This window comes from Pelmatolapia mariae, linkage group LG5 (genome assembly GCF_036321145.2).
Source record: "Pelmatolapia mariae isolate MD_Pm_ZW linkage group LG5, Pm_UMD_F_2, whole genome shotgun sequence".
NCBI lineage: Eukaryota > Metazoa > Chordata > Actinopteri > Cichliformes > Cichlidae > Pelmatolapia > Pelmatolapia mariae.
The window spans coordinates 34,881,153-34,908,822 of NC_086231.1; the positions used below are offsets into that span (position 1 = coordinate 34,881,153).

At 42.4% G+C, this 27,670-nt stretch overlaps 1 protein-coding gene across 2 annotated transcripts; it reads right to left on the reverse strand.

The window, feature by feature from the left end:
- Window positions 1–20: 20 nt before the first annotated feature.
- LOC134628154 (constitutive coactivator of PPAR-gamma-like protein 1 homolog) lies at window positions 21–26,625 on the reverse strand. Of its 2 annotated transcripts, XR_010093950.1 has the most exons (18): window positions 25,695–26,625; window positions 24,205–24,451; window positions 24,038–24,120; window positions 20,491–20,619; window positions 18,989–19,079; window positions 18,142–18,230; window positions 17,807–18,057; window positions 16,672–16,759; window positions 16,358–16,579; window positions 16,051–16,222; window positions 11,126–11,375; window positions 10,882–10,996; window positions 10,074–10,283; window positions 6,603–6,801; window positions 6,352–6,490; window positions 5,846–5,942; window positions 3,550–3,662; window positions 1,441–1,544 (listed from the first exon to the last, which is right to left on the reverse strand). XR_010093950.1 is itself a non-coding variant. In XM_063474862.1 (17 exons), exons 1-17 carry the CDS (start codon window positions 26,166–26,168, stop codon window positions 1,227–1,229), a joined length of 3,174 nt encoding a protein of 1,057 aa, XP_063330932.1. In that variant the 5' UTR covers window positions 26,169–26,620; the 3' UTR covers window positions 21–1,226. The 2 variants fall into 2 exon arrangements, 1 of the variants encoding a protein (XP_063330932.1); XM_063474862.1 differs by lacking the exon at window positions 3,550–3,662 and having other exon boundaries at window positions 21–1,544; window positions 25,695–26,620.
- Window positions 26,626–27,670: the final 1,045 nt, after the last annotated feature.

Here is a 27,670-nt window from a genome sequence, read left to right on the forward strand (position 1 = left end):
TCAATAAACCACCAACAGTGTGTACTAAAAGAATATAGTTTTATTAAGCATTGTAGCTAAGTTGCCTTCAAGTACACCACACCAAAATCCACGAACATTCAACCAAACCCATCAGCAGTTCATTCTTTTACAATCCAAGAGTTAGGCGGAAACTCTGATCAACTTACACAGAAGGTAACCCATTTAGCTCTTGCGAGGGGGACTGGGGGAGGAGATTACACCATCTCTTCAATCACTAGTGGTAGATGAAAAGCTTTGGCAGTATTAAGTGAAAACATGAAATGATGATTCTGGTGAAGAGGAATTACAAGTGTATAAATAACACTAAAGGAAATCTCCCTAATGATTATTGGTTAATGGCTAAAGTTTTGATTTAAAGGTGGAGCACGCTGCCTTTTAGCTACACAAAGGGTGAGTTTCATTTTTTTGACTAAAACAGGAAACAGTAACAGAACAATATAGCATGAATACACTACTCCAAAGTGGCTAAATAACCTTTTTTTAATGCAACAGAGGTCAATATCACAAGAAGATTCCAGGTTAGAACAACTACTTTTTGGGACTTTTGTTGGTATTAGATGTTTCATTAATTTGGAATTGGGCACTGGGAAGAATGGAAGAAAAAGGACAGCATGCATAATAACTACACACTGGTTAGACTGCGAACCATGCAGAAGATTTCTATCAAAGTGGTAACACTACAGCTCTACATCTTCGAGTACAGCTCAAAACCCCAATTCAAGCTTTCTTTTTTTGCGTGTGTGATTCGAGAGCTGTTTCTCGAGGCGTTACTTACAGTTAAATAAGCGAAACAGCGTGGAGCTCATGTCTAGTGAGGGACAGAGCTGTTTAAACATGAACACAACTCAAAGTGGTGATGGAAGCACAAGATTATGCCTCACTTGTTTCACTGAGCGGTTACAATGATAACACAAAATCCATACCTGCAACACGGTAAGTACTAGAAGCAGGTCAAACATAGATGAACTCATATTTTCAAATTAAAGCGTCTTCAAGCAGTAACCTTCTGATTTGAAGTGACAAGGGAGTGAGTGACTCCAGGTTACCGGTGTTAGGATCTCGTGTGTTTAGAGAGAGGGATCCGAATTACATCTCGTTTCTTTGTTTGAAAAGAAAAAAGTACAATGAATGTAAGCTTTCCATATTTCCTTGTGTTCCTAACCTTGCTCCATGTTTCATCCTTCACCCTCTCTAGAAAAATAGGTTTAATCTTCTGTTGAGACAGTGACCTCTAGACCTTCATCTCTATGGCAGCCACTGTCTACATTTAGTGCATTTAAGTGAGGATTAGTATTGCACGTCTTGGAGTCACTGCTAAAGGCACTTTCAGGTTGGATGAGAGCCCCACATTCCTCTCTCTCTCCGTTCAGCTGCTCTGGCTCCTTGTCCTCCACACCGTTCTCCATGGCTAAGCTCTCACCGTGCTGTGCAGGGGAGGATTTCTTTTCCTCCTGCTTGGGCTTCTTTTGGTCCTTCACTAGGTTGTTTCCAGATGTTTGAGCAGGCTTGTAAGCAGGCTTGCTCTGGTAGACAGACAGAAAAAATGACGGTGAGGGTTCTTCAAAGAAATCCTGAGAATGCAGACTTTATCATCCACCCATTTTTTTCTATTTATTGCCATTTGGACATGCTGCCTATGCAACATGTCCAAAAGGCAAAGCTCTAAACAGGTGAAGTGTAGGGATAAAATGCATGGATTACACGCCATCTCAAAGGTAACACTGTCTGTTACTTAAACTAGTTATGCTAGAAGAGAAAGCTCAGCAGCATGCAGTCATGTAGCTTGCCTAAAATATAGCAAAGCTAGAAAGGGAACACGATTGGCTACAGTGACTTAAAATCTTTTAGGAAAAAAGATCAAAGAACCCATTTGGTTCTTTGATCTTTAGACTCTTATAGACTAAATAGATAGAAATAACTGAGGGACATAATTTGCTTCAAAAGTGAAGTCACCCCTGTTTATTTACTGTATTTTGCCTAATGTGTTGTCAATGATGCACATTGACACTTGTGAAATGAAGCAAGCTGTTAAGTTTTGCACAGTCCAATGGCTCTAACCACATGTAACATCTCCATATTGAGAAAGGTTTAAACACTCTAAAACTGCTTTCAAATAGATTAAGCAAGTAGAGCCTGTGGTGTGATGGTCATCAGCTATAATATGATATTTTAAAAAGTTGTAGATTTCTTAGTTTGGTAGGTTAAAAAAAATCTCACCATTGTTGTTTGTACTGCATTTATATAGTGCCTGTTTACACCAATGGTCATCTAAAGAAGAGCCTGTAATATTAAGAGAGGGAGAGAGCCCCAGCAATCTAATGATCACTTGCACATGGCAAAGGTGGGGAGTAGGGCTGAGCCATATCATGCCGTTCATGGTAATACCGGTATAATGTTGGGCAACGATAAGAAAATGAAATATCGCGATAGAATATGGGTTAAACGCGCATGCGCAGTGCCTTTGTTTTCATACGCACATGGCGGCGACGGAGAATGAGAAGGGCGAAAGCAGATCATTGAATGAAACAGATGAACCAGAACTGGTTTGTAAAAATGCTGCAACCTCAGTGGTGTGGAACTGGTTTAGCTTTCGTCCATCAGATACACAACAAAGCACTATTTTTGGTAGAGCATGCTAGCGGGCCGTCGTTATTACCGTGTTTTTTGGAAAATACAGCACACTTAAAATCAATCCTTTGATTTTCTGTAAAATCGACAGGGCCCTTATAATCCCGTGTGCTTTATGTATGAACTCTGGTTGTGTTTACTGACCTCGAAACGATTTTATGTGGTACACGGCGCTCGAAAATCTGTCAAATGTTTTAGTACGACTTTGCTAACCCGCACCGCTTGATGGATTGTCGGAGCATTACGGCTATCGTAGGCTGGCGCCTCGCGGAGTGATACGTACTGTGCTTCAGCATAATATTACCGTATTGTGTGTGTATAACCTCTTTTTAAGTTTTGTGGATATTATACTTGGTTATGCTGAGGATATGTCGGCCAATTTCCACTGGAAATGCCTTTTGGTTAAACTGTCAGCAAGGAATTTGCATTTGCACTGTTACATTTTAATATAACTTTGATGCACATAAAAAACAGCTGCTTGTTTAAGTGAAAATACATTGATGGGTTTTTTTGCACTAATAAAGTTGTGGAGTTGTAAAGTATTTTGTCTAGTGTCAATTATATCGTCAGTTATATCGTTATCGCAAATTTTCAAATGTATATCGTGATAAATATTTTTGGTCATATCGCCCTGCTCTAGTGGGGAGGAAGAACTCTCTTTTAACAGAAAGTGGTCTCTAACAGAACTAGACCGCAAACAAACAGCCATCTGCCACGGCTGGAGAGAGAAATATGGAGTATAGAGGGACCAAGCGAGGTGAAGAAGATCGATTTTGGAGACAGTGGCACTGACAAAGACACAGGAGGCTAAGCTGAAGACAGTATGGAGACAAAGTTAGAGGCAAGGCTGAGATGGCTTAGACATAAACAGGGACAGTGAATGTACTGGACAAAGCAGACCTCAGAGAAGAGTTATGGATGCAGTGAAGGAGGACATACAGCGCGGTGGTGTGACAGGAGCAGAATGATACGGACAGGCTGAGATGGAAGCAGGTGATCCGCTATGGTGCCCCCTAAAGGGAGCAGCCAAAAGAGAGACCAACAGCAAAACGCAAACTATAAGATAGAGAAGATATCTAAAAGAAATCAGCAGTTTTTGTGAGTACTTGGACTACATGCATAAAATTCAACACCAGAAGTGCTGAAAACAGAGTTGTGGGTCTTCAGAAGATTGTCATTTTATATCAGCATTTTTCTACTCTTTACTCAGAAAATATCAGACAGAAAATATCACTTTCATTGTTTCTTTTAGATGATAACAGTCAAATACAGCCATTTTTATACTGGTAGAAATGATGATAGTAGATGTTAGATGCAACCAGTCAAAGACCCAGAAGGCACTGTGCACACAAGTGATGACCTTCATAGGTCAGAAAATGTCGGAAACATTTAGAAACACAGAAACAATGAAAATAACTCGTGTGTTTTCAATGGTGTGATACAGTAGAAGAGGACATTTAGAGCTTATTAAGGCCCACATGTTACAAAAGTCAGGACTCCATTGAAAATCATGTGCAGCACAGAAAAATGCATTTGTGGGTTGGAAGTCCTGCCAACCAACAAAAGGACTCAAGAGTTATTTAGAAGTTAATTAGCAGCAAAATGAAGCCCAGAGACATGCAGGGAGCCTGTTTAGTTCCCTCTCATGTTCCCATGCTGAAAGCTCACACAATGGTTGTGTTCTGGTTTTGCACCGTAATTAAACAGTGGAAAAACCAACAGCTGCATCGGGATTTTTGTGAGGAACCTTCCTGGGAAAGCAAACTACAGGCTGAGCTTCAATTTAGGGATTATTCATTTCTCGGGTACCAAAATCCACGTGTGACAAACACTGTGAGAATTTCAGACACTAATGATCATCTTGAAGATTAAAGCTTCAAATGGTCGATGATGGTCAATAACCAATGATGGCAAAAGTACAGTCACTACTGCTTTGGTCAGTATTTTAAACTAGATTATCACAATTACTTATTAATATAAGCATTCAGGTTTCAAACTTATAAACAAGCCTTTACACTGGACTGTAGTGCAGTGTGTCCTTCAAAAAGATGAGAAAACTGAAAGCAGACAGAGATCTAGCAGTGGCCTGACAGATACATCCGGCACTAAGGCTGATTCATCTGTTGTTGACTGTGACCCCATGAGGAATGGCCTCAGCAGAAGGGTGGCTGTCAAGAAGCCATTCTTAATTAAAGAAAACAGAACGAAATGCTGGGATTTGCCACATTACACAAGAGCTGGACTGAAAATGTCTGGTCTGATAGAGTGATGAATGAAATGTGAAATTTGGCCTCAAATCGCTGCCTGTATGTATGGAGGTCAGTGGGGTACAGTTAGGTCCATACATATTTGGACAGACAACTTTTTTTCTAATTGTGGTTCTGTACATTACCACAATGATGAAGTGCTGACCTTCAGCTTTAATTCAGTGGGTTGAACAAAAAGATCTTAACACAATCCCTTCATTTCAGATGCTCAAAAGCAACAGGACAGATTAAATAACTGAAAATAAAAAGTTCATTTCTAACACTTGTATGAAAACTCTTTGCTGGCAATGACAGCCTGAGGTCTTGAACTCATGGATGAACTCAGATGTTGGGCTTCTTCCTTTTTAATGCTCTGCCAGTGTGCCAGTGCCGCTGACAGCCATCACACTGCCTCTGCTGTGTTTTACAGATGATGTGGTATGCTTTGGATCATGAGCTGTTCCACACCTTCTCCATACTTTTGCTTTTTTTTCTTCAACTCCTGGCCTTTTATCTGCTTAACTGATAATGACATAACAAAGGAAATGCCCACACCTGCCAGTGAAATAGCACTTTGAGTAAACTGTCCAATTACATTTGGTCCCTTTAAAAAGAGGTTTCAGCTACATGTTAAGTAGCTGAATCTCCTAAACCCTTCATCCAGTTTGAATGTGGATACCCTCAAATGAAAGCTGAGAGTCTGCACATTACGTCCATAATACAACTATAACTGGAACATGTTTCAGTAAACAGGTAAAAAAAACTAAACTTGTGTCAGTGTCCAACATATATGGACCTAACTGCACAACAGTTAGTGTCTATCTGTTGTGCTGGGGATCCTGTCTGGATCGATGGAATTATAAATCCAGAGCAGTGTTATTGTTTCTTTCATAGATAATGTTTTTTTCTGCACAGTCCCTCCAAATAAAATGAAATCATGACTGACTTACCAGGTACGTTCCCTGGCTCTTGAAGGTTCGGGCATGGTACCATCCTCCCCGACCAAACGTCCTTATGAGCGGTGTAGAAATCACGCCTCTTGGACGACTGCAAGAAACAGACAGATTTCCACTGTAGATTCATTTTAATCTGCTGTTTTTGCCACATTTTGAATCTCTACATGAACAACAAGTAGTTTTTACATGAGCTTATAGAAAGGAAGGCTTAGACCATACATTAGGACCAGTCATAAAGTGCATTACAAAGAAACCTGATCGTTTAACACATAAAGTTCAGATCCGAAAAGTCTAGAAAAATGTGTGAGTTCATGCATCGAGCCGTATTACTTCACTATGGGCGCGATATGCTGATGTGAATGACACTGTCTCATTTTCTACAGTGGTAAAAAGAAGTCAGAAGAAAGTGGTGTTTTCTTAGTTTGCTCGTGTAACGTAAATGATGGAAAAGTCTGTTCTCAAAGTAATATGAGCGAGACGTTCGATCTTTCTGCCGTTACCCTCTGTTTGGTCCACCGAGAGACACCACCTGGAGAGGGATGCCTCCTCTTCCTCGGCTGCGTCGTGTACCAGACCACTGGCCCACCACAGTGCCGGCGATCTCCAGCTTCCCACCTTGTGTTTGGACTGCTTCAAATCCTTACAGAAATAGCGAGTAGTTGGCATCAAATGTTAAGACCACGCTTTGTTTCTGAAGACTTGTGAGAAATGACCTTAAACTGGGCTACATGTTTTAAAGAGCAGAACTCACCGGGCACCCCCCTGCCTCTCCCTGCAGGAGGCGTCATTGGAGGCGGGTTGTAGAAATAACCAGTGGGAGGGTAGAAAGGCATCCCGTGAGGAGGCAGAGGTGGCGGTGGGGGGAAAGGAGGCAGATGAGGTGGCCGAGCAAAGTTGAGACCTTCCAGGATACTCTGACGCATCTTTTCCACCCTGGCCGCCAGCTCAGCCTGAAGAGAGAGATATCACACAAGTACTGGCTTAACATAGAGAGCTCTTGTTTGTCTGTGCAGTCATCAGCCTCTTGAATCAGCAGCTACAAAATCAATATCACACTGCTGTCAGTTAAACACGGTGCCTCCCTTTAACAGCTTCATTAGATCAGCTCCGGTGCTCGCCGTCTGACAAGAAAATGTTCAGTGTCTGATTAAATCACGGTAAAATGAAACCGGCCTTTCACCTCGATTCATGAGATCTGGGACAACAGGTGCTCAACAGTAGTTTCAACAAAACAACAGGAACAGCCTTAAAATTTTTAAGAATATGTTAAACAAAATGTGCAATTTTAAAGATTAATGATATGCGTGCAGACTACCTTTAATCTCAGGCATCTTCAGTCAGTTCCCTATTTTCAGGCACTCAAGAGACGACCACCACCCTCTAAAGCTGCTGAGTTCTGGTGACTGTCGAGGCCGTTTGAGTACAGTGAACTCATCATCATGTTCAAGAAACCAGTTTGGAATTATAGGAGCTTTGTGACACTGGTGCTTTATGCTGCTCGAAGGAGCCATCAAAAGATACGTACACTATGGTCATAAAGGGATGAACGTAGTCAGCAACAATACTCAGGTAGGCCGCGATATTTAAATGATGCTGAAAATATGTCCACACACCACCAGCAGCTGCCTCAACTGCTAATACAGGCAGGATGGATCCATGCGTTCATGCTGCTAACACCAAATACTGATTTTAGCATCCAAAATGTCACAACAGACATCGAGGCTCAAACCAGGCAAAAGCTGCTCAATCTTCTCATCCAATTTTTATGAGCCAGTGAAAACTGGAGCCTCAGTTTTCTGTTGTTAGCTGATAGAAGTGAACCAGTGTGGTTCTCTATCTCTGTAGTGCATGTGCTTCAAGATTTGTGCGTTCTCCTGCAGACCTCGTCTGTGACAAGTGCTTATTTGAAAACCTTTCCCTTCAGCTTTTAGCCGTCTAGTCATTCTCCTCTAACAACAGACATAAATAAGGCCTTTTCATCAAGAGAACTTTTTCTTTTTTGGACCATTCTCCGTAAAACCTAGAGATAGTTTTCAGAAACTTCCCACACAACTAAGACCAGCCTGTCTGGAACTGATAACCGTGTCCTGTGTAAAGTCACTTAAAACAATTTTGTTTCTCATTCTGAGTAGTTACATATATCGCTACATATGTAGCTACTCTTCTGAGTAGCTATTGCTTTGCTGAAGAGACCCTGCCCTCTATGGTCAGTTTTAAGAACTTCATCACCAGTGTGGAAATCACTTCCTTTCTCAGACACATTTCAGAGCTAATAAAATAAAGGAATATTGTTAGCTGTTCTTTGCCATTGTTTTATAGCAGGTTGTCCCCATTTTTTGGACTCCTTCATTTCCAGTTGTGGTCAGAAGTTTACATACACTCATGGCATGAATGTTACAGCAATTCTAATGATTCTTTTGAACTGTTCTGTTTCCAGGGTGGAACAACTGTACGGCACACATCTTTAATGATTAAAAAAAAACTGGGCAATGCAAAGGTTTGAATTGATTATATATACAGACCTTCACAATAATATCCAGTTAAATACCCATTACCAAGTTGTACCTTATCCAGGTGCTTTTGTTACCAACAAGCTTGAGCTGTATGATGTTTGATGTGTGTCCTGTTAGAACAACCGACCGTGTCCATGTTTCACAGTTTCCCAAGCGTTCTCGGGTGTGAAAGTCTCATCTTTACTCTTCTAAATGTAAAGCTGGGTATTCTTTCTCGGTCAGTATCCTCTCAGTCCATGGCAACGTAACACTTCACCGTGGACAGGCTTGAGCCTTGGTGGGTTGTTCCTGAAAATCCTAACCAATTTTCTCTCATCTGAGGATCACAGTTTAGGCCTTCTTCCTTGGCATAATGGTGACAACTTTAAATAACTTGTACTTACATACAACTGTTTTTTTTAACTGGCACCGAGAACCTTTCTACAATTCTCCTTTTAGCTCTTCACTGAGCTCCTTGGACTTCCCCACTGTTCTGAGTACTGCTCCATCTAATGAATGCTGTCAAACAAACCCTATTTATGCTGGCTAAGAGAAACAACCTGTTGTAGTCGATCATAACCACTAACGAGAAGTTAATAGGCCTTGGCCTTCTCTCTTATTAAAACAGTGAGAAAATGTAAATATCTGAGCTTTTATTTATATTTTTGACCCTGTGTGGATTACAGAAAATTCTAAATTGTGCACTTTTTTTTTAAAGTCATTAAAGCAGCTATGCAATTATTCCACCCTGGAGAGAGAACAGTTCAAAGAAATCATTAAAGCCCCAAATTACCACGACACTCATGCTCACGATGAGTTAATGCAAACCATAACTGTATGTCTTTTAATCATTTTTACATGTAACAAGTAGGTCCAAATAGGAAAGATGGCTCTGCACACACACCACAGTCAGTTGTTGGACCGAAGATGGTCAGCTGGAAAATTAGAACATATTGCCCAACCCTAATGTGAGCAGAAAGGTAAATAACCAATACCAGCACTCGGGGATGCATATACTTATCCCTCTGGGTTTGTTCATAATCACTACCCTTTCAGCTTGTTTGTGGCCAAAAGTGTCCACCGACAGATTAGGTCTGTAATTTTTATTATTTTGATGTTTTTTTGCCATCTTTTCTGCATAAAGCTTTTAACTAACTTCAGTTCTTCTCATAAATATAAAATAGTTATTACTTTTTACATTTTTAACCCTTTAAACACCAGTTTGTTTGTCCACTGCACTAGCTGGAAGACAACCTCAAATCTCACAATTTTATATATTTGCATTGCTACTGGAATTTCTTGTATTATTAATAGTAGAGTCTGGGACATGTAATTGATTCACATCAACATTGATTATAATGCATTGTTATTTTTGTGCAGGGAGAGCAAAAACATAAAAACTCCCTCTCAGCTTGTTCGTGGCCACAAATGGCCACCATAGAGCCCAGAGGGTTGATATTTATATTTGGGCAAATGGTATTCTGTTTTATATATGTTTTGAACCCCATACAGGACACAGTTTAGGGTTTGTTTTGTTCAACTGTTTGATTCCCTGAATGTCTACAGCACAGGTTTGAGAGTGTAAAGTTAGCATCACTCATTAAGCTACAACAACAATATTAATGGAAAATACAGCAGGCTCAAATACACTAGAAGCATGAGAAAACCCTATCCCAACCTTGATACTGGAGCGTATTTTGCTGACTTGAGACTGGTGCGGCTGAATCTACCTGACCATCACAGAGGTCGATGAGCTGGGCCTTCTCCCTGCTGGCCCTGACGAGTTTATTCTGAAGCAGCTTGCCATCAAAGTACATCCACGGGCAGCAGTGCTCCCAGGGAATCGGCTGCCCGCATGCGTCATTGGCGAACAGAGCCATGTCAACGCCACTCATGAACAGAGCAGCCAGCTGGACTCCCCTAGGGTCCAGGTTGTCAATCTGTGGAAGCAAAATATGAAAAACTTCTAAAATGCTGAAATGAAAATAAAAAACTACCAACCTCTAACAGCCCTACTGACCATTCAGATTGAAACGGGGGAACTGCAAAGCAAAGCACAGAGCGGGTGTAAGCAGCCCATTCACACTCAGCTGCTAAAACACAGCAACGAACAAGCTAATCGAGCCAAGACAGAAAGCCAACACACAACCCAGATGTTCTGACACAGGCTGAGGGGAGCTACACACACACAGACCACAAAGAGGAAAGCGCACAGCTCGTGTGGATGGTTTAATTAAAAAGGGTCAAATCAAAGAGATCCAGCTTCTCTTGAATTTATAAACCATCCACACACGTCACTGAAATCCCGCAAAGCTCTACAAATACATCTCTTAACACAAAGCCACAGCTTCAGTAACAACGTGCTCTACAAAACAGTGTTTTGTAGAGCACGTTGTTAGGAATATGAGGAGTGTCCAGAGAAGAGAAAGAGGTGGAATACAAAGCAAGGGAACGGCTGACTGAGCAGCAGATTATAGCCGAGATATTCCCGGATGCAGTTCTCAGACGCTCCTCATATAATCAAGACTATAAAATCACCTTAAGTTCCTGCAGCTGGTCAGGTTCATAAAGTTTAGGAGAAAGTGCTTGAGCTAGGAAAGCGTCAAGTTCGTAACGACGCAAAATTCTTACTCCTGGCCAATGTAACATAAACCTGAAGCAAAACACAGAAGATTAACAGTGTTACAGAAAGCGGGAACCGATCAAGCCCGTCTTCATCATTCCTCACTCCCTTAAACTTTAGCATCGCACTGCTTCCAGCTGTCAGACTGTGGCTACTCACCGGAGCACACAACACAGCACTAAGAGGGGCGTGGGGACGTTGTCGGGGTTCAGCATGGCCGGGGTGTCAGAGCGCATGCAGGCCAGGAACGCCCTCATCCTGCGGTTCTTGTCCTCCACGGCTTTCCCCAACCACAGCTTCTTGAGGTTGGGACATGTCCACTCCCTAAAGGACAGAGCCTCCACCAGCTCTGGAGTGTGGGGAGATTTGCCTTTGTAGGCAGCCCACTCTTTAACCATGACATGTGTGTCTGCAGGAGGACAAAAAATAGTGAACGATTCGTACTTTTATAGCATGTTTAAAAAAATGTGTTTAAAAGCCAGCTTTATATCACTATTAGGGCTCGATAGCTGTTATTTACAAGTTGATCATGAGTCAAAGGTTCCAGTCAAACCTAAAGACATAACAGGTATCAACAGAGATGCACTGGTCGAACGGACCGAAACCAGAATCGGATGATTTTCACCGATCTTAGCCTAGACCGGTGACGAGTCAGTCAGACTCAAATCTGATTATACAGTGCCTTGCAAAAGTATTCGGCCCCCTTGAACTTTCCCACATTTTGTCACATTACAGCCACAAACATGAATCAATGTTATTGGAATTCTTGTGAAAGACCAATACAAAGTGGTGGACACGTGAGAAGTGGAACGGAAATCATACATGATTCCAAACATTTTTTACAAATAAATAACTGCAAAGTGGGGTGTGTGTAATTATTCAGCCCCCTGAGTCAATACTTTGTAGAACCACCTTTTGCTGCAATTCCAGCTGCCAGTCTTTTAGGGTATGTCTCTACCAGCTTTGCACATCTACAGACTGAAATCCTTGCCCATTCTTCTTTGCAAAACAGCTCCAGCTCAGTCAGATTAGATGGACAGCGTTTGTGAACAGCAGTTTTCAGATCTTGCCACAGATTCTTGATTGGATTTAGATCTGGACTTTGACTGGGCCATTCTAACACATGGATATGTTTTGTTTTAAACCATTCCATTGTTGCCCTGGCTTTATGTTTAGGGTCGTCGTCCTGCTGGAAGGTGAACCTCCACCCCAGTCTCAAGTCTTTTGCAGACTCCAAGAGGTTTTCTTCCAAGATTGCCCTGTATTTGGCTCCATCCATCTTCCCATCAACTCTGACCAGCTTCCCTGTCCCTGCTGAAGAGAAGCACCCCCAGAGCATGATGCTGCCACCACTATATTTGACAGTGGGGATGGTGTGTTCAGAGTGATGTGCAATGTTAGTTTTCTGCCACACATAGCGTTTTGCATTTTGGCCAAAAAGTTCCATTTTGGTCTCATCTGACCAGAGCACCTTCTTCCACATGCTTGCTGTGTCCCCCACATGGCTTGTGGCAAACTGCAAACGGGACTTCTTATGGTTTTCTGTTAACAATGGCTTTCTTCTTGCCACTCTTCCATACAGGCCAACTTTGTGCAGTGCATGACTAATAGTTGTCCTATGGACAGATTCCCCCACCTGAGCTGTAGATCTCTGCAGCTCGTCCAGAGTCACCATGGGCCTCTTGGCTGCATTTCTGATCAGCGCTCTCCTTGTTCGGCCTGTGAGTTTAGGTGGACGGCCTTGTCTTGGTAGGTTTACAGTTGTGCCATACTCCTTCCATTTCTGAATGATGGCTTGAACAGTGCTCCGTGGGATGTTCAAGGCTTGGGAAATCTTTTTGTAGCCTAAGCCTGCTTTAAATTTCTCAATAACTTTATCCCTGACCTGTCTGGTGTCTAAATCCAATCGAGAATCTGTGGCAAGATCTGAAAACTGCTGTTCACAAACGCTGTCCATCTAATCTGATTGAGCTGGAGCTGTTTTGCAAAGAAGAACGGGCAAGGATTTCAGTCTGTAGATGTGCAAAGCTGGTAGAGACATACCCTAAAAGACTGGCAGCTGTAATTGCAGCAAAAGGTGTTTCTACAAAGTATTGACTCAGGGGGCTGAATAATTACACACACCCCACTTTTCAGTTATTTATTTGTAAAAAATGTTTGGAATCATGTATGATTTTCGTTCCACTTCTCACGTGTACACCACTTTGTATTGGTCTTTCACGTGGAATTCCAATAACATTGATTCATGTTTGTGGCTGTAATGTGACAAAATGTGGAAAAGTTCAAGGGGGCCGAATACTTTTGCAAGCCACTGTATGCTGGTCCCTTTCGTGCACAGCGGTCACTCGCACACACTCACAGCCAGATGTGGTTAGCATGTGGCTATGGCTGTAATTGAGTTCTTAACTTTGAATGAAGAAGACACAAAGCTCACCAAAGTAAACCCAAATCAACAATACAGAATGTAAGGTAGTCTGGGCAGGCAGGTAAAAATAAATATTTAGAGTTTTCCGAGGTGAGGAGTTTATTTACAGTGTTCTCCGTGACATGTGAAAGTTAGACTTCCATATTAAACAAACCAACACAAAAAAGAAGCAGCACACATCATCTCCTCACCGGAAACAACCTCTGACTGACTCTATGTAGGGTGTCAATTCACAGCTAATTAGTCTAGCCGGTACCAACAGCTCAAACCTGTAAATCTAACGTGTACATATGAAAATCTCATAACAGCTCATTAACACAGCTAAATGGGTCCCTATAAAAGAAAAATACACATTAAAAGAAACAAAAGAAAACAATTCTACAAGTAGAGCACCCTTCTGCTTGGTTTAGCCCAGTGATGTCAACAATGACATCACTAGCACTATAGGTCAGGAAACACCTGACCTGCATGGTGGCTCAGAACAAACAAACACAATGCCAAGTGGTTAACACTGTTGCTTCACAGACTCCACACAGAAAGGCCCGGTCTTTCTGTGTGGAGACTGTATGTTGTCCCCGTGTTTGTGTGGCTTCTCTCCGGCTTCCTCCCACAGTCCAAAGACATGCAGTTAGTGGGGTTAGGTTGAGTAGTGATTCTAAATTTCCCATAGGTGTGAATAATAGTCCAGACGTTATTCTTTGCAAACTCCTTTGACTACGATGACCTGGATGACTGAGAACCTTCACAGACACATAGGTGTAAATGTGAGTGTGAAAGGTTGTCTGTCTCTCTGCATTAGCTCTGTGACAGATTGGCGACCTGTCCAGGCTTTACCCTGCCTCTCGCCCCGTGGTAGCTGGGATAGGCTCCAGCCCCGCGCGCCCTGATGTGGATAATTGGAAGAGAATGGAAGAACAATATTTATACCTGCAAAATAATAAGATAGACTACAGCAAATTATGACTTGTACATGCTTTGATATTAACTGCAACATAATGCTAACACAAACAAGCCAAGTTTAGTATGTGAAGCTATAGCAAATACGCACATGTATGGTAGACAAAACAACATCATGTACAGTGGTCCCTCGCTATAACGCGGTTCATCTTTCGTGGCCTCGCTGTTTCGTGGAATTTCTTTTGTGCAATTTTGCATTTTTTAAATTTTTTTTATTTTTTTACGGCGCATTGTGTCAATGAAACGTTTTGCATCATCAAAGGCTCCTGCAGTAGCTCCCAGAAGGCAGAGTAAGATGCTAACCATCACACAAAAAGTTGGACTTCTGGACATGCTAAAGGAAGGTAGAAGTTACCATAATTTTCAGATTATAAGGCGCATTAAGCGAAACAAAACAGATAAGTCAAACTTTACTCAGCTCATTCTTCTTGCTTCCTCTACTTCCGTACCATTGATTCGTTTATGTTGAATTCTCTGGCAGCTGCTCTATTCCCATGTTCTGGACCTAAAACAGGGTTTTATCTTTGGTTTCGTTCTATAATACTGGACTTATTTTTCTACGAAGGTTTGAACTTTGAGAGTGTTTAAACAAGAGAGAAAAGTGTGAAAATGTTCATGCCTGTCTGAGAAAAGTGTATAAAGTGTGTAGTGACGGGTTTTACAGCCTTAAATCATCTATAATAATTGTAAAAAATAAAGCTGGCTACTTCGCGGATTTCACCTATCGCTGGTTATTTTTGGAACATAACTCCCGCAATAAACGAAGGACCACTGTAGTGTGGGAAATGAACTTGTAATGAAATTATAAAAGTGTGACAGCTGCTCACCCACTTTGTCACAGAGAACTACCACAAAATGGTTTGTAGCAACAAACTTAACAAGACACTTGAATCCCTTTCATGCAGCTGACGTTGGATATTCTAAACAAGCTGACAAAGTAAAAGTGGCTAAAGTTGTTTGGAGCTCAGAGCCAGCAGCCTCGGTTTGAACAGTCAGAAAATTTGTTATGAGTTATAGTTCTCAGAAAAAAAATCCAAATCAGAATTAAGAATTGTCCGACACAGTTGCTACTGGTGCACCTGTAGATAACAAACTAATGCAACAAAAGAGCTCTACTTATGGAATACACGTACTAGAGTAGCTTTGCATGGTTCAGTTCAAAATACTCTTTGTCTTATACCAGCACAACCCCACGCATGCCCACACTCAATAGTTGTGGATGAACAAAAAACCCCACAGAAAACCTATTTGGGGTCCATGGAGCGTTTCCCTCGTGTGTCCCATAGCAGTTTTGCTCCTTTTGGGCTCCTAAGAGGAATTCTATGTGCAACCCATACTGTTTGCCTACAAAAACACTCACTGGCCCATGTCTGCCCAACAACAGTTTTACCTCTCAAGGTCCCAATGACTATTTTCTAAGGGCCCTGGCTGCTGTGGGCCCAAGTGGGCACACCCACTTGGGGCCTGTGTGGGTTTGCCTTGTGCACACAGCCCCACAGTGAGCCCGCACGGGCGTGTTTGTTGGCACATTTTACACCAGCCTCATTATTTGAAACTTGAAACCAGTACCCCTAAGAGGGAAAAAAACAGTGGAAGGGTAGAGCCCTGCTCTCAGTCTTGCTCTAATCTCAAAATCCCCACCCGTGAGTTTTCACTACAGTGTTAAACACAGACATAAAGGAGCTGTTTGATCATAACTCACACTCAGGGAGGCAGTTCTTCCTCATGGCGAGTCTCTCAGCCTTCTTTCTGGCCTCTGACAGGCTGAAGAGCACTCCGTAAACATACTGACGGATAGGTCGAAACAGTTGCACTGCTGAAGGCAGGTCCTTGTTGGCTTCATCTTCAATGGTGACAGACAGCTTAATCTCTCCCTGCAAAGGCACACTGTTAGATCAGTGCAGGACGGTGACAAAGGCCGCTCAACACAGACACTTCACATTCTGCCAACATGCAGAGTTTGTATATGCCAAATACAACACATCAAAGATAAAAGCAGTCTAGATGACCTTAGTGAGGACGTGGTAGACGTAGGGGTACATGAGGCCCTTCTTGTGTCTGTGCTCGGCAACCCGCAGGACCTCGGGGGCCGCGGCAGGGAGAGGTGGGATGGTAATGTCCATATGGTTCCTGGTGGGCATGGAGAGCAGGGAGGGGATTTGTGCATTCAAGCCTTGGAGATCTCCATCCTGTGACCCCAGGTTCACAGCAGAGGTCCCACACAGGTCAGTCTGAGGACACAAGGGGGCGTGGGGATGTTCAATCAAGTCTATTGTCAGATTCCCCATCAACCAATATGTAGTACTGGTCAAGTTAGACTCACTTTCACCCCTTCACCTCTCTCTGGTGTGTTGGAAGCGTGAGAAGCATGTCCATTTTTGTGCCATTCTTCATTGTGCTTGCTCACGTGACTAGAACAGGGAAACAGGTTTGTTGCATTTACAGGTAAGTGTTCAACATTACTGTCTGTTACAGCAATCAGCCACAAGTCAAATAAACTGGCATTCACAATGACTAGAATCTTTTTGGTACAACATCATACTAAGAAACCTTTGACCCTTTACTTTGTCATGTACTACCTGCCTACGCATCATTTCCAACAAAGCGTAGGGGTTCTTGGTCGTGGAACCAGTCCAAGGAGGAAACCTGAGCTGGTGACAAAGTCATGGCAGTCAAAGGCTCAGTGATATGTGCAAAAGGGAGGCCTATGTGTTCTGATCGCACGAAAAAGCTACTGTGTCAAAAACTTGAAATGTGTCTGTTTACTGCAGTTTGTGGCTATTTAACCACAGACCAGACAGAGTGAGCCTACAATCGACACATCGATGTCAGAACAGGACTGAGCAACCGAACAATCTGCTCTGGGCTGATGAATAATATTTCAATCATGTCGTGTTTCTCTGATACAGGTGGCAGCAGGATTGTTTATAGGAAGAAAGAGCGAGCCAGCCGAGACCATCCACCGCTCTGTGGATTATTCTGCTGTTGAATCTTTTGCTGCCATCTATAAAGGTCACAAAACCCAAACATGAGGTCACTCTAACCCTAACTGTATCCCTGACCTTCTAACCCTAAGCTCATATGCGGATCCAGATGACACCCAGACTGGTAGAGCAGGTTCTTCAAAAGCTGCAAACCAACTCTACCCTGGCTCCTGCTGGTGTCTGTCTTAATGTGATATCTGTCACCGATGCATGCTCTTTCTATGCTGGGCTCATGCTGCTGTTCTATTGAATTTCTACATATTCACATAAAAGAGCCAAAAGCAAATTTACTGTATTTTTCGGCCAGGTCCATTGGTCCTGACTGAATAAAGCACAAACTAACTTTAGCTGATTATGAACAGGATAAAGCTACCTTCACTTTTGTCCTCTCCCATTGCTGCTGATCTCAAACAGTCAGTGTAGCCGCTGATGAATCGGCACACCATCAGTGAGGACATGCTGTGCTCTACTCACTTGGCAGTTGTGCCAGAGCTCTCATCGTTCTCTGAGGAAGACGACGTGGAGGAGGCATTGAAGAAAGGAGCCTCTATGTGGTTGGGGCTGCCGGCTTGCCTGGGGTTAATGGGAGAGGATCTCTCATAGAGGGGAGTGTGCCTCCCTTCAGGAGAAATGCTGCTGAAGTTCTTTTGCTCTGGGAGAGCTTTCTCAACCGAGTCCACAGACTGGCCGCCCTCCACCACAGCGTCTGTGTGCGAGTGCTGGACCTGAAGGCAGGGGAGAGACACAGAAGCATCAGGAAAGCTGAGGCAGCTGAAGCACGTTGCTGCGGTACTGGCCGGATTTCTTACCCCGTGTTTGTCAGGCTGTGGCGCCTGTGGAATGGCGAGTAGTTTTGGAGATGGCACTGCGGCTGGCACCCCCGTGTGTTTTGGTCTAACTGTGAAACAAACACAAAACCTCTAGTTCATATGAAAAGTAACTTCTACACTTACAAACATAGATATTTTATTCAACTAGGCTCTGTGCTTCATCACATTCACACTGAAATTTGATAGTGGTTACTATGTGCCAAAGAACTGTGTAGGAGCAGTACTTCATTTGATCCAGAAGAGCTTCAAATAGAACTGAACACAGAGCCAAAGAAAATGCACCTGAGCAGGTGGACTGCAGAGCGTCTTATTCTGAGAAGCTCTTTCACTGTTAAAATGATCAAATTTAGTCCAGTGAGTTTTGATACATCTAACTGAATATGAGTAACAGACTGTATAAAAAGATGGAATACACAGGAGGGCGGAGCACTCCTTTATATTTGTTCAGTGCGTTTGACCTGCTGCTTTGGTCAGCAGTGAAATGTCCAATCAACTCAGTTTAGTTTTATGTTTTTTAACCTCTAAACTTTGAACTACATAAAATTTACTGTTTATACTTTTAAATGTTATCTACTGTGCATCCCCCACACAGCAGCGACTCTCAGAACAGACGGAACTTTTAAGCCCCCAAAAGTAGTTTAATGGAAACTTTAAAAAAAGTATCATCTCCGACACAATTCTGATGTAAACTCAAGTTAAAGCAGAAACTCTGCACTTTAATATCATAAATGATATATTAAAGTGTTGAATCTCAGCACCGCGTCTCGACGGATCAGTGCTGCTGACTCCAAAGTTTTCAGTATGGTGAGATGAGGCGAAAACCCACCCAACTGTAGAGGTAAATGTTGGGGCTGGTTGGCCACTGAGTAGTACTCCACTGCCTTCTTGAAGCGGAAGATTTTGTCATCAGTGCAAGACTAAAAGAAAAAAATGAGAGAACAGAGTATTTCTTTGTCTAAAATAAAAAAATCTCCAAATTCACTTTCAAACAAGCAAATTCTTTATTCCTCTTATCCTGGTGCACCTGATTTTGACCACTTTCTACTAAAACATGCAGTAAAAATAATATACATAGCTTAGGTAACTCAAATGGAATGAATCACTGCACGCTCAATAATGTGTTTAGACCACTTCATCATCTTCCCATTTTCTGAGCATCCCGCTGGATCCTCTGCGACTACATATTTATCACCGCCACAGCTCAGATCTCACTCTGATCACTTATGTGTCGGTGTCGCCAAAATAAAGGAGTAAAGGACACAAACTGGCCATACAACTAGATTTAATACCAAACTGAAGCCATAATGAAGAGAGACCACCTGTCAGAGCCTGTTTCATAATCAATTTTCCCAAAGCTTTCTATTGTTTGTGGTGTAGTATATGCTAAAGGAGGCACGCGCATGCAGTCTAACTGCACATCTGGCAGATCAACTGATTTTATTTAGAGCACGGAAGTTCTGCATCTTTAATCAACAGGACTACATCTCAAAACCAGCCCTCCTGAGACTGTCACATGATCATTTTAGCTGGCTCTAGGTCCATGACCCATTCACGGCTGTTTTTTCTTGCTCAGTCGATTCATAGTCACAAAGAATCACACTTTAACATGATGTGAACTGGATTTATTAAAGGATGATCAGGATCAACTGTGACTGCCTGAAAATCAAAGGGATTTTTAGCTCACTGATGGGATTAAATGTCGTCATTTGGAGCTTCACAATAAATCAAATCTGTTTCAATAGAGTGTCATGTTTCATAACCACATATAAGCAAAAATTGATAAACACAGGTTCAGTCCCACATGCTTTCAAATTAGTGTTTGTGGAGCAGTTTCACTGATCCATCATCAATTGGTAGAAAACAGAAGAATGATATTTCTGACTGGCGGTTTGAGTTTTAAATCGGAGGTTAATGTGACTGCACGAGGAGAACTGCTCAGCTATATCATTTCTTTTCCCCCCGGGCACTGGCTGTGTATGAGGAAGGGCGAACTACATGAGGACGAATTTTAAACATATGAAACTGCCACTGCTACCCTTCAGCTTCCAAGCAGATACACCTACGGTATGAATTTCAAAATCCTACGTTATTGCATTCACAAGATTTTCAGAAAAGGTGAGTAACAGAACTATAGCTCTGAGGTGGAAATAAGTAAAATGCAGTGTCAAGCATACTGTTTTAGCTGGTCCAACCACTTACTGTAAAGCTAAATCATTTATCATATGAATTTGTAAATATCTCACTGTTTGCATTACCAAGGGTAGGGGGGATGACAGGGTGGAGCAAAACATTCAAACTTTGTTCAAAGTGCTTTTGGAAAGTTCATACCTGTGAATTCTTGAAGATGTCCTTGCCGATGGTCTCCAGGTCAGTGATGTCGGGGATGCTGCGGACATAGTCGGCCACGGCCTTGATTACAACATCACAGGGAGGAAGCACGAGCTGATGGGCACGCACCTGTGAAAGACAGATTGTCCTGAACGCAGCCAAAGCTTATATAACCCTTCACTGCATAAGAGGGAAGGTTACCAGTCAATAAGCACAAATGATTTAACTCAAAAGTAAAAGTGTCTTCTTCCTCTGTAAGTAAAGTATTTCTGAGAAGGATTCAGGCTCAGCAGTGTCTGCTGGTTTGTGAACATGTTCAGATGTGTCGGCAATATGTCCACATCAAACTGAAATTTTGACTACTGTAACACTCGTGTACAAAAAGCTTAGATTGTGCTTTATGTTGTGCATCATTCCAGCGTAACAGTGTCAAGTGAACTTTATTCATTAGACTCTCTGGGGCCACTACAATGAACTCACTTAAGTTGGAATTAATGAAAGTGAGGCTGGTTACATTTATGTGTCAATATAACTGGCAAACAAAGAGGCGAACTTTGCATTTTATCTTTTATCATGTGCACATGCATACACGTCCACGTGAACTTGCCCATCCGCAGCACCACAAACAGAATCTGAATCTTGTGCTGTCAACTTGAGAGCATTTTGACAGCTTCATTACTATATGAAAGAGAAGTCAGACTGTTATTTTGAGCAAAGAGGTTTTGTCCGTGTCAAACTGTGCATGGACTGAAGATTTCCAATCCTGCAAAACATGGCTCTGAAACACTCTGTGGGATCTGGACGGTCATACAGACACCATCAGAATCAATACAACAAGCTTTGTGACAGAACAGATATAAAACTCATTAAGCACATGCCTGCTTTGAATGTGACTGTGGAATGCTCTGGATATTTCTACACAGCACTGTGGTTCCTGTGACTTTCATGGACCCGGGTATGCAGATTATGAGGTTTATCCGAGATCATATACGCGAAATGCTGTTTACACGGAAAACAGATGTTCAGGTTCTGCATGTCCTGTGTACATAATAAATACTAGTATCCTGGTAACTGTGTGATGTTAGTTTAGGCAGGTGTGATATGTCGAGAAACACAAACAAATAGGTAGATGTACCTATAATTATTACCTGAGTGCAGCTGCTGAAACTTGCTGGTACTAATACCAGGATAGCATCATAAAAGGGAGCCTAGTGTGCTTTTCCTTATGACAGCAGTGATGTTAAACAAGGCGAGTGGCTGTGGCTCAGGTGACAGAGCGGGTTGATCAGTCCCTGGCTCCTCCAGTCCATGAGTTGAACATTCCTTGGGCAAGACAGTGAACCCAGAATTGCCCCTGGTGTGAGTGTAAGTGCTAGATAAAAACACTGTATGAATGTGTGTGTGACTGGGTGAATGAGACTTGTAGTAGAAGTTTTACTTAATTTACCATTAAACATAACCAAAGTTTCAATGGTCAGTGTATGAGAGCCAAACGCTCAAATTAAAGCCGACTTACAGGGACGGAGACTGGACCTGGAGTCCCATTACCAAATCCAGGTTTAATAAAACCAAAAAAAGAACGATTAAAGTTTGATTTTAAATAATCTGATCATGTTTACATGTGCTAACAAAACAACTACATACTTCAAAAACCTTATTTTAACCAGGTCACGAGTCCATGCAAACACATCTACTGGTCTGAAGTGGGGGTACGCTCCAATGGGTGATGTCACATAGAGGCGAGTACCAATAAAGACTAACTAATAACTGGTGATGGACTGATCCGATATTACGTATCGGTCTGATACTGACCTAAATTACTGGATCGGATATCGGAGAGAAATAAAAAATGTAATCCGATCCATTAAATATCAAAAAAGCACCTGAGAAAACTTGTGACATGGCGTAACCCAGCTCATAACCGTAGCACGTCAGAGCAGTATGCCTCACGTGATAGAGCAGCTGTGGCGTGTGAGACCTGTCGGCGGTCTGGTTGAGCATTTGGAGCCTCGCTACCAAACCGGCATTTCATCTCCGAGAGAAGTAAAGCAAGTGTGTAAGTTCATCTCTGAATGTTTGTAAAGCATTCCCATGTTAAGCTTAACAACCGATATATGGAGCGACTGCCTCTCTCTCCCTCCCTCTCCTGTTGCTACTTCAATCATGAAACTGATCAATGATCAGCTGATCGGCTTTTCTGTCGCGACTCCCGTCTCTCTTGTTTGTTTATCGCCCACTTTGCACCAGAAAGAGGAAACCAGCGAATAAACAACAGCAGCACGTTTAAGCTTGATAAGCTGTTCTTAGAATTGATTTAATATTACTTTCTACACCAGGATCCTTTTCTACGTAGCTGACGGTGGGTAACTATGCAGGGGCGGATCTAGCAAAGTTTAGCCAGGGGGGCAGGTAGGGCATTAACAGGGAAAAGGGGGCACAAAGACATACTTTTCTTTCTTATTCTCATTTACAATGGCTAGCTTTTAATAAATAATTATCTGAATCTTACACCTAAAGTTTTAATCTGATGTAAAATGTATAGAAATCCATTATTGTATATAGTAACTATTAAGTCTAATATACACCCTAGTAGGCTAGTACTTTTTCCTTTGGGAAGAACCATCTGTGCAGTCTGCAATTCTGTTGAAGAAAGATGTTGAATCTATTTAATTATTGTTGAAAAATAATTGACTTCTGTGCATTTTTTTTTTTTTTTTTTTACACGTGCATTAAATTAAAGTTGATTACGTCGATTAAGCATCACGAGGGTGGAGGGTGGGGGTGGTTCCCTATTTTATTTTTTGCTGGGAGTTGGCAACCCTATTAGTTAGGTTGCTTAATATTTCCACTAAGTACTCTTAAAAATACCAGAATAGGGAGGATGGTGCAGGTTTAAGTTTATTAGATTGATCAGTGTTGCTGAACTATGAAATATTTTGGGTGCAGTGTATTTTTTGCATACAGGTATAACAGCATAGCTTTAGTGGGTTTTTTTAAACTTGAGTATGAACAAAATGCAGCAAGATATTAAAAAAAACTGTTTTATTGATTAAAAAAATGCACTATATCGGATTTATATTGGTATCGGCAGATATCCAAATTTATGATATCGGTATCGGACATAAAAAAAGTGGTATTGTGCCATCTCTACTAATAGCTGGTGATTAAAATTTGGTCACAGGTGTGATTAGGAGGATGAATGGTTGTCTGTGTGCTGAGCAACGCCCACACTGGAAACAATTCACTCATCTTGAATCGCTCTGAAGCTGACAGCTGGTCACCTGAGACATTCCAGGGTCCAGTTGCCTAGGTAACCCCTCTATTTTCTACCAGGTCATATGTCAATCAATGATATCCTGTGCTGTTGCTGGTAGCTACTTCAATCTAGGCGTCGCTGGTGCTTGCTACCATATCTTTGAATGCAAAACATGCACTTTTCCTTCCCATCAGTCAAGGATGTGCACTGCATGAGCAAACAAATGACCAGTAACCATAATATTTAAGCACAAGGCCGACAAATCTCGCAGCTCTCAGAGAAAGTCCTTACCTTCAAAGATGCTAAGGGATGCTCTGGACCAAGTAAGCTCCAGTGAAAGGCAGCCAAGTCTTCATCAGGCAGTAAGTGATTCCCTGTTAAAAAGAAAACGCGTATCAGTCAGCCTCACTGGGGCAAACGCTTCCACCAACATTACTCGCTCAAACTATAACACTAACCTAAAAGTGATGCAAAAATGACAAAACGATTGGGGCTGAGATCGAGCTGCCGTGCCACTTCGTGCATCAGGTACTGGCTGGTGGTGAGGTTTTTGCCGTTGCGGCTCAGTTTGAGGATGTGGGCGTTGAAGTAGTATGGGATATTGCTCAGCGCGTAATCCGAGTCATAAGCCACCAGACCATGGAAGCCACTCTTCTTGCATAAGGCTAACACTTCTAGGTGGTGGTCCTCCACACTCTGGACAACCTGAGGAGAGCCACAGACAAGAACTGAGCTAACGCCTCAAAACAAACCCCTTTACAGACACCAGTGTGCTAAAGCACTCAAAGAATATGCACAGGAAGAAAACTACAATCGAGGAGCACGGTGCACATTCGTGTGAGCTGCTTGGTGAGTGAGCCTTGCTCATAAGTCTGTTCCTGTCCTGTATAAATTGTCACACTGGAGTTACTCATTCCTAGTTAGTTTTTATTATTTCACTGTTATCATCCTGTGGGCAGACCGAAAATTACAAATTGCAATACGAAACACAACTTGATTACTTTTTGTCATGTTACAGCCTTATTCCACTTATAATAAACATGTACCAGTAGGACTGGAGACTTCTGTCTGTATTCACTGTTACAGCAGAATCACTTTCACGTTCACTTTGTTGTCTGCTTTGTGGTCACACTTGAACAGGCTACTAAAAGAAAGATCCTGTGTATGCCATCTTTATTAGGATTAGTACAAATATGTGAACAGTTCAGCCATATTGTCAACACATTACTTAGTGCAATGATTAAATAAGCTATCATTGCTCTGAAGAGCCAGAAAACATGTTTATGACCTCGATGACCTACAGGTCTGTGCCTCAGGTAAAATTAGGGCTTTATTTTTGGTGTGTGTGTGTTTAAAAAGAACACACACTACAAGTCTTAAATGTAAGTGTGAAGTTGTGGCATACTGCATTAATTTACCAGATTCCAACAAATCGAGCAGCTGTGTGATGGGAATTACAGCACTGCTGAGGTGGAGGCAGAGACAATGTCAGAACTTTCTCATCTACTTTATCTCATCAGCTCATCGTTTTATTAACTGAGCAGAATGTATCTTTATAGTTAGTAGTTTTGTTTGTTTTAAGATTATTTAAACCTCAGCCATGAAGCTACGTTCTTCCAGTGAAACAGGGACTTGTTCGGGTTATGTCAAACCTGTCTGGACAGCTTTGTGTTCACTCTGTTTACTTCTGTCAGATGGGAGGACAAACAGTGATCGCTGACAGAGGGGGGCCAGCATCTGAACTGGGGCTCAGACCAGCAACCTGTTGGATACTAGTCAACCACCGCAGTTGCCCACCCTCGCACAGCAGGTTAGAACTTGTCTAAGTGTGGGAACAGCATCGTATCGTGGGTCAGGATGCTGTGGTGGGCAGCTAGCAGGCTAACTCAGAGCCGGGCTGTGTCCACAGCTCAACAGGCAGACACTGCCGGGCCGAGTTTCCACTCACCCCGACGCGGAACTTGAGGAGAGCAAGTCGGATGCAGTGGGCCATACACACGGGAGGCAGGAACCAGACTTTGGGCGGTGGGGTGCCTTTATTCTGGACGTGGCTGATGATCTGCTGAGCGGTCTGCCTCTCGTTCACCTGCCGCTTGACCCACTCGTGAAGACGGCCTTTCTCCAGGGCGCCATTGAAGCACACCAGGAGCTCAATGTTCCCGTTGAAGCAGGCCTGGGAGAGGGCGGCCAAGTAGCCCAGCATGTGGTTCCACTGGCCCCCGCAGACCCAGTCGGTGTAGAAGCCCCCGTAGAGTCGATGGAGGCAGTTCTCGGCATCCACCAGCAACCTAAGCGGACTCTGAGGGGGTTTCTGCCGGCCACCTCCAACCAAACTCCCCCGGGCCAACCTCTGGAGGTCCACCGGCACCACAGCGTTGGGACAGTGCTTCTCAATATACTCCAGGAAACCTTGCACACCCATGTCGAGCTTCTCTTAGAAAAGACGGAAACTTAAAAGTGACGGTAAAGAAAGCTGACTATCATAGGAAAATAAACCGGGGGAGGTTGCAGTGCGCCTCTCCCCCAGTGTGACTGACTGCTAGCTGTAGATATTACCGGAGTTGCTGTAACTACGAATTAAATCAAACACGCCTGCTATTTAAATGTGTCCGCTTTCCGGTGAGTTGATGTTGTTGTTTGTTGTGTTTATTAATTTGGTTCATGGCTTCAAGATGCCATGTGTCGCTTCACGAAGCCATGACTGCGATCTTTAGTCTGTACCGGAGGAGAGCGAGAGGGAAAGCACGTGACGATATGACGCACAGGCACGTAGGCTCGAGAGGCCCACGAGAGAAGCAAGAGAGTACACTGTCGGTGCTTCGCTGTTTGTTTGTTATTATTATTGTTGTTATTGTTTGCCTGAATTAAAAAAAAAAAAAAGAATCAGAAAATTAAAGACTTTTTATACAAAGACTACATATAAAACATGACTACCGTTAGCACTGTAGTTTTGTGATCAGATTTGGGCAAGAAGTGAAAAATATGGATGTGGAAGGTAGTTCTGTTTTATTTTTTTAAAAAAACAAAAAAGATGTGATATCAATCCAAATATATTGATGGCTATTTTATTTCATGACTCTGTGGCTGTTGCCCCAGACTGCAGTTTGTCTGTTTCATTATCTTGTGACTTTTGGGTAGAGATAGATGTTATGGTAAGGTTACCGCTCCAGTTTTTAGATGAGTGTGGTTATTTTTTTTAGTATAAAAGCTAGAAGCAGTGAGATTGGGAATCACTGTATAGCCTCGACAAAATTTCACATTTCTAAAACCTACTGCTGAAATGTGTTGAGTTAAAGACTCAACACAATGGTATGGTGTTGAGCTGCAAAAACTGGCTGGCAAAGGTTGGATGTGAACTATCTTGGCAAGTTTCACTCTTTGGGTGTGAAAGCGTTCCTTCCTGATTTGTGGAGAGAGGGGGTGAGCAAAGGTGCAAAGTTGAGTCTCTGTACAATGTGCAAAAATAGTGTTCTTAATAGCAGTTTGGTAGTTTTCCATCTGCTACATGGAAACGTGTTCGAAGTAATCGAACAACCGATCTAGAAATGACAGCCATTTGAATATTCAAAGCTCATTATCAACAAGTCCACCACCCTCTCACCAGCTTGTTATAACAATGCATTAATAAATGTGTTTATGAATGATACAACAGGGTTTAATGACATTGTTTTACGAAGCCTTGCGAACTACTTGGTTTAACTTAACAGTTAACCCCGGATTTCTCCTTATCTTTCTAGAATGCACAGGTGTTTAAAAGAAGCAGAGAACTTACAGTATTACATGCTTTTAAATAATGTTTCAATGATTTGGAAATGTATAAATACAGACGTTCACAACATATCAGCTTGGTTAAGAGTGAAAAAGCAGCCAAAAATATGGGAATAAAGTCATTTCCGTTCAGTGTCAACAGAGGGCGGCATCCAA

Bases quoted from the DNA above. Each gene is read 5' to 3' on its own strand.
- LOC134628154 (XM_063474862.1), bottom strand. From the start codon at position 26,168: ATGGGTGTGCAAGGTTTCCTGGAGTATATTGAGAAGCACTGTCCCAAC. The intron at 24,121-24,204 runs GTTAGTGTTATA...TCTTTTTAACAG, and splicing joins CATTTTTGCATCACTTTTAG to GGAATCACTTACTGCCTGAT. The intron at 10,284-10,881 runs GTGATTTTATAG...TTGCTTCCACAG, and splicing joins ACCAGCTGCAGGAACTTAAG to ATTGACAACCTGGACCCTAG.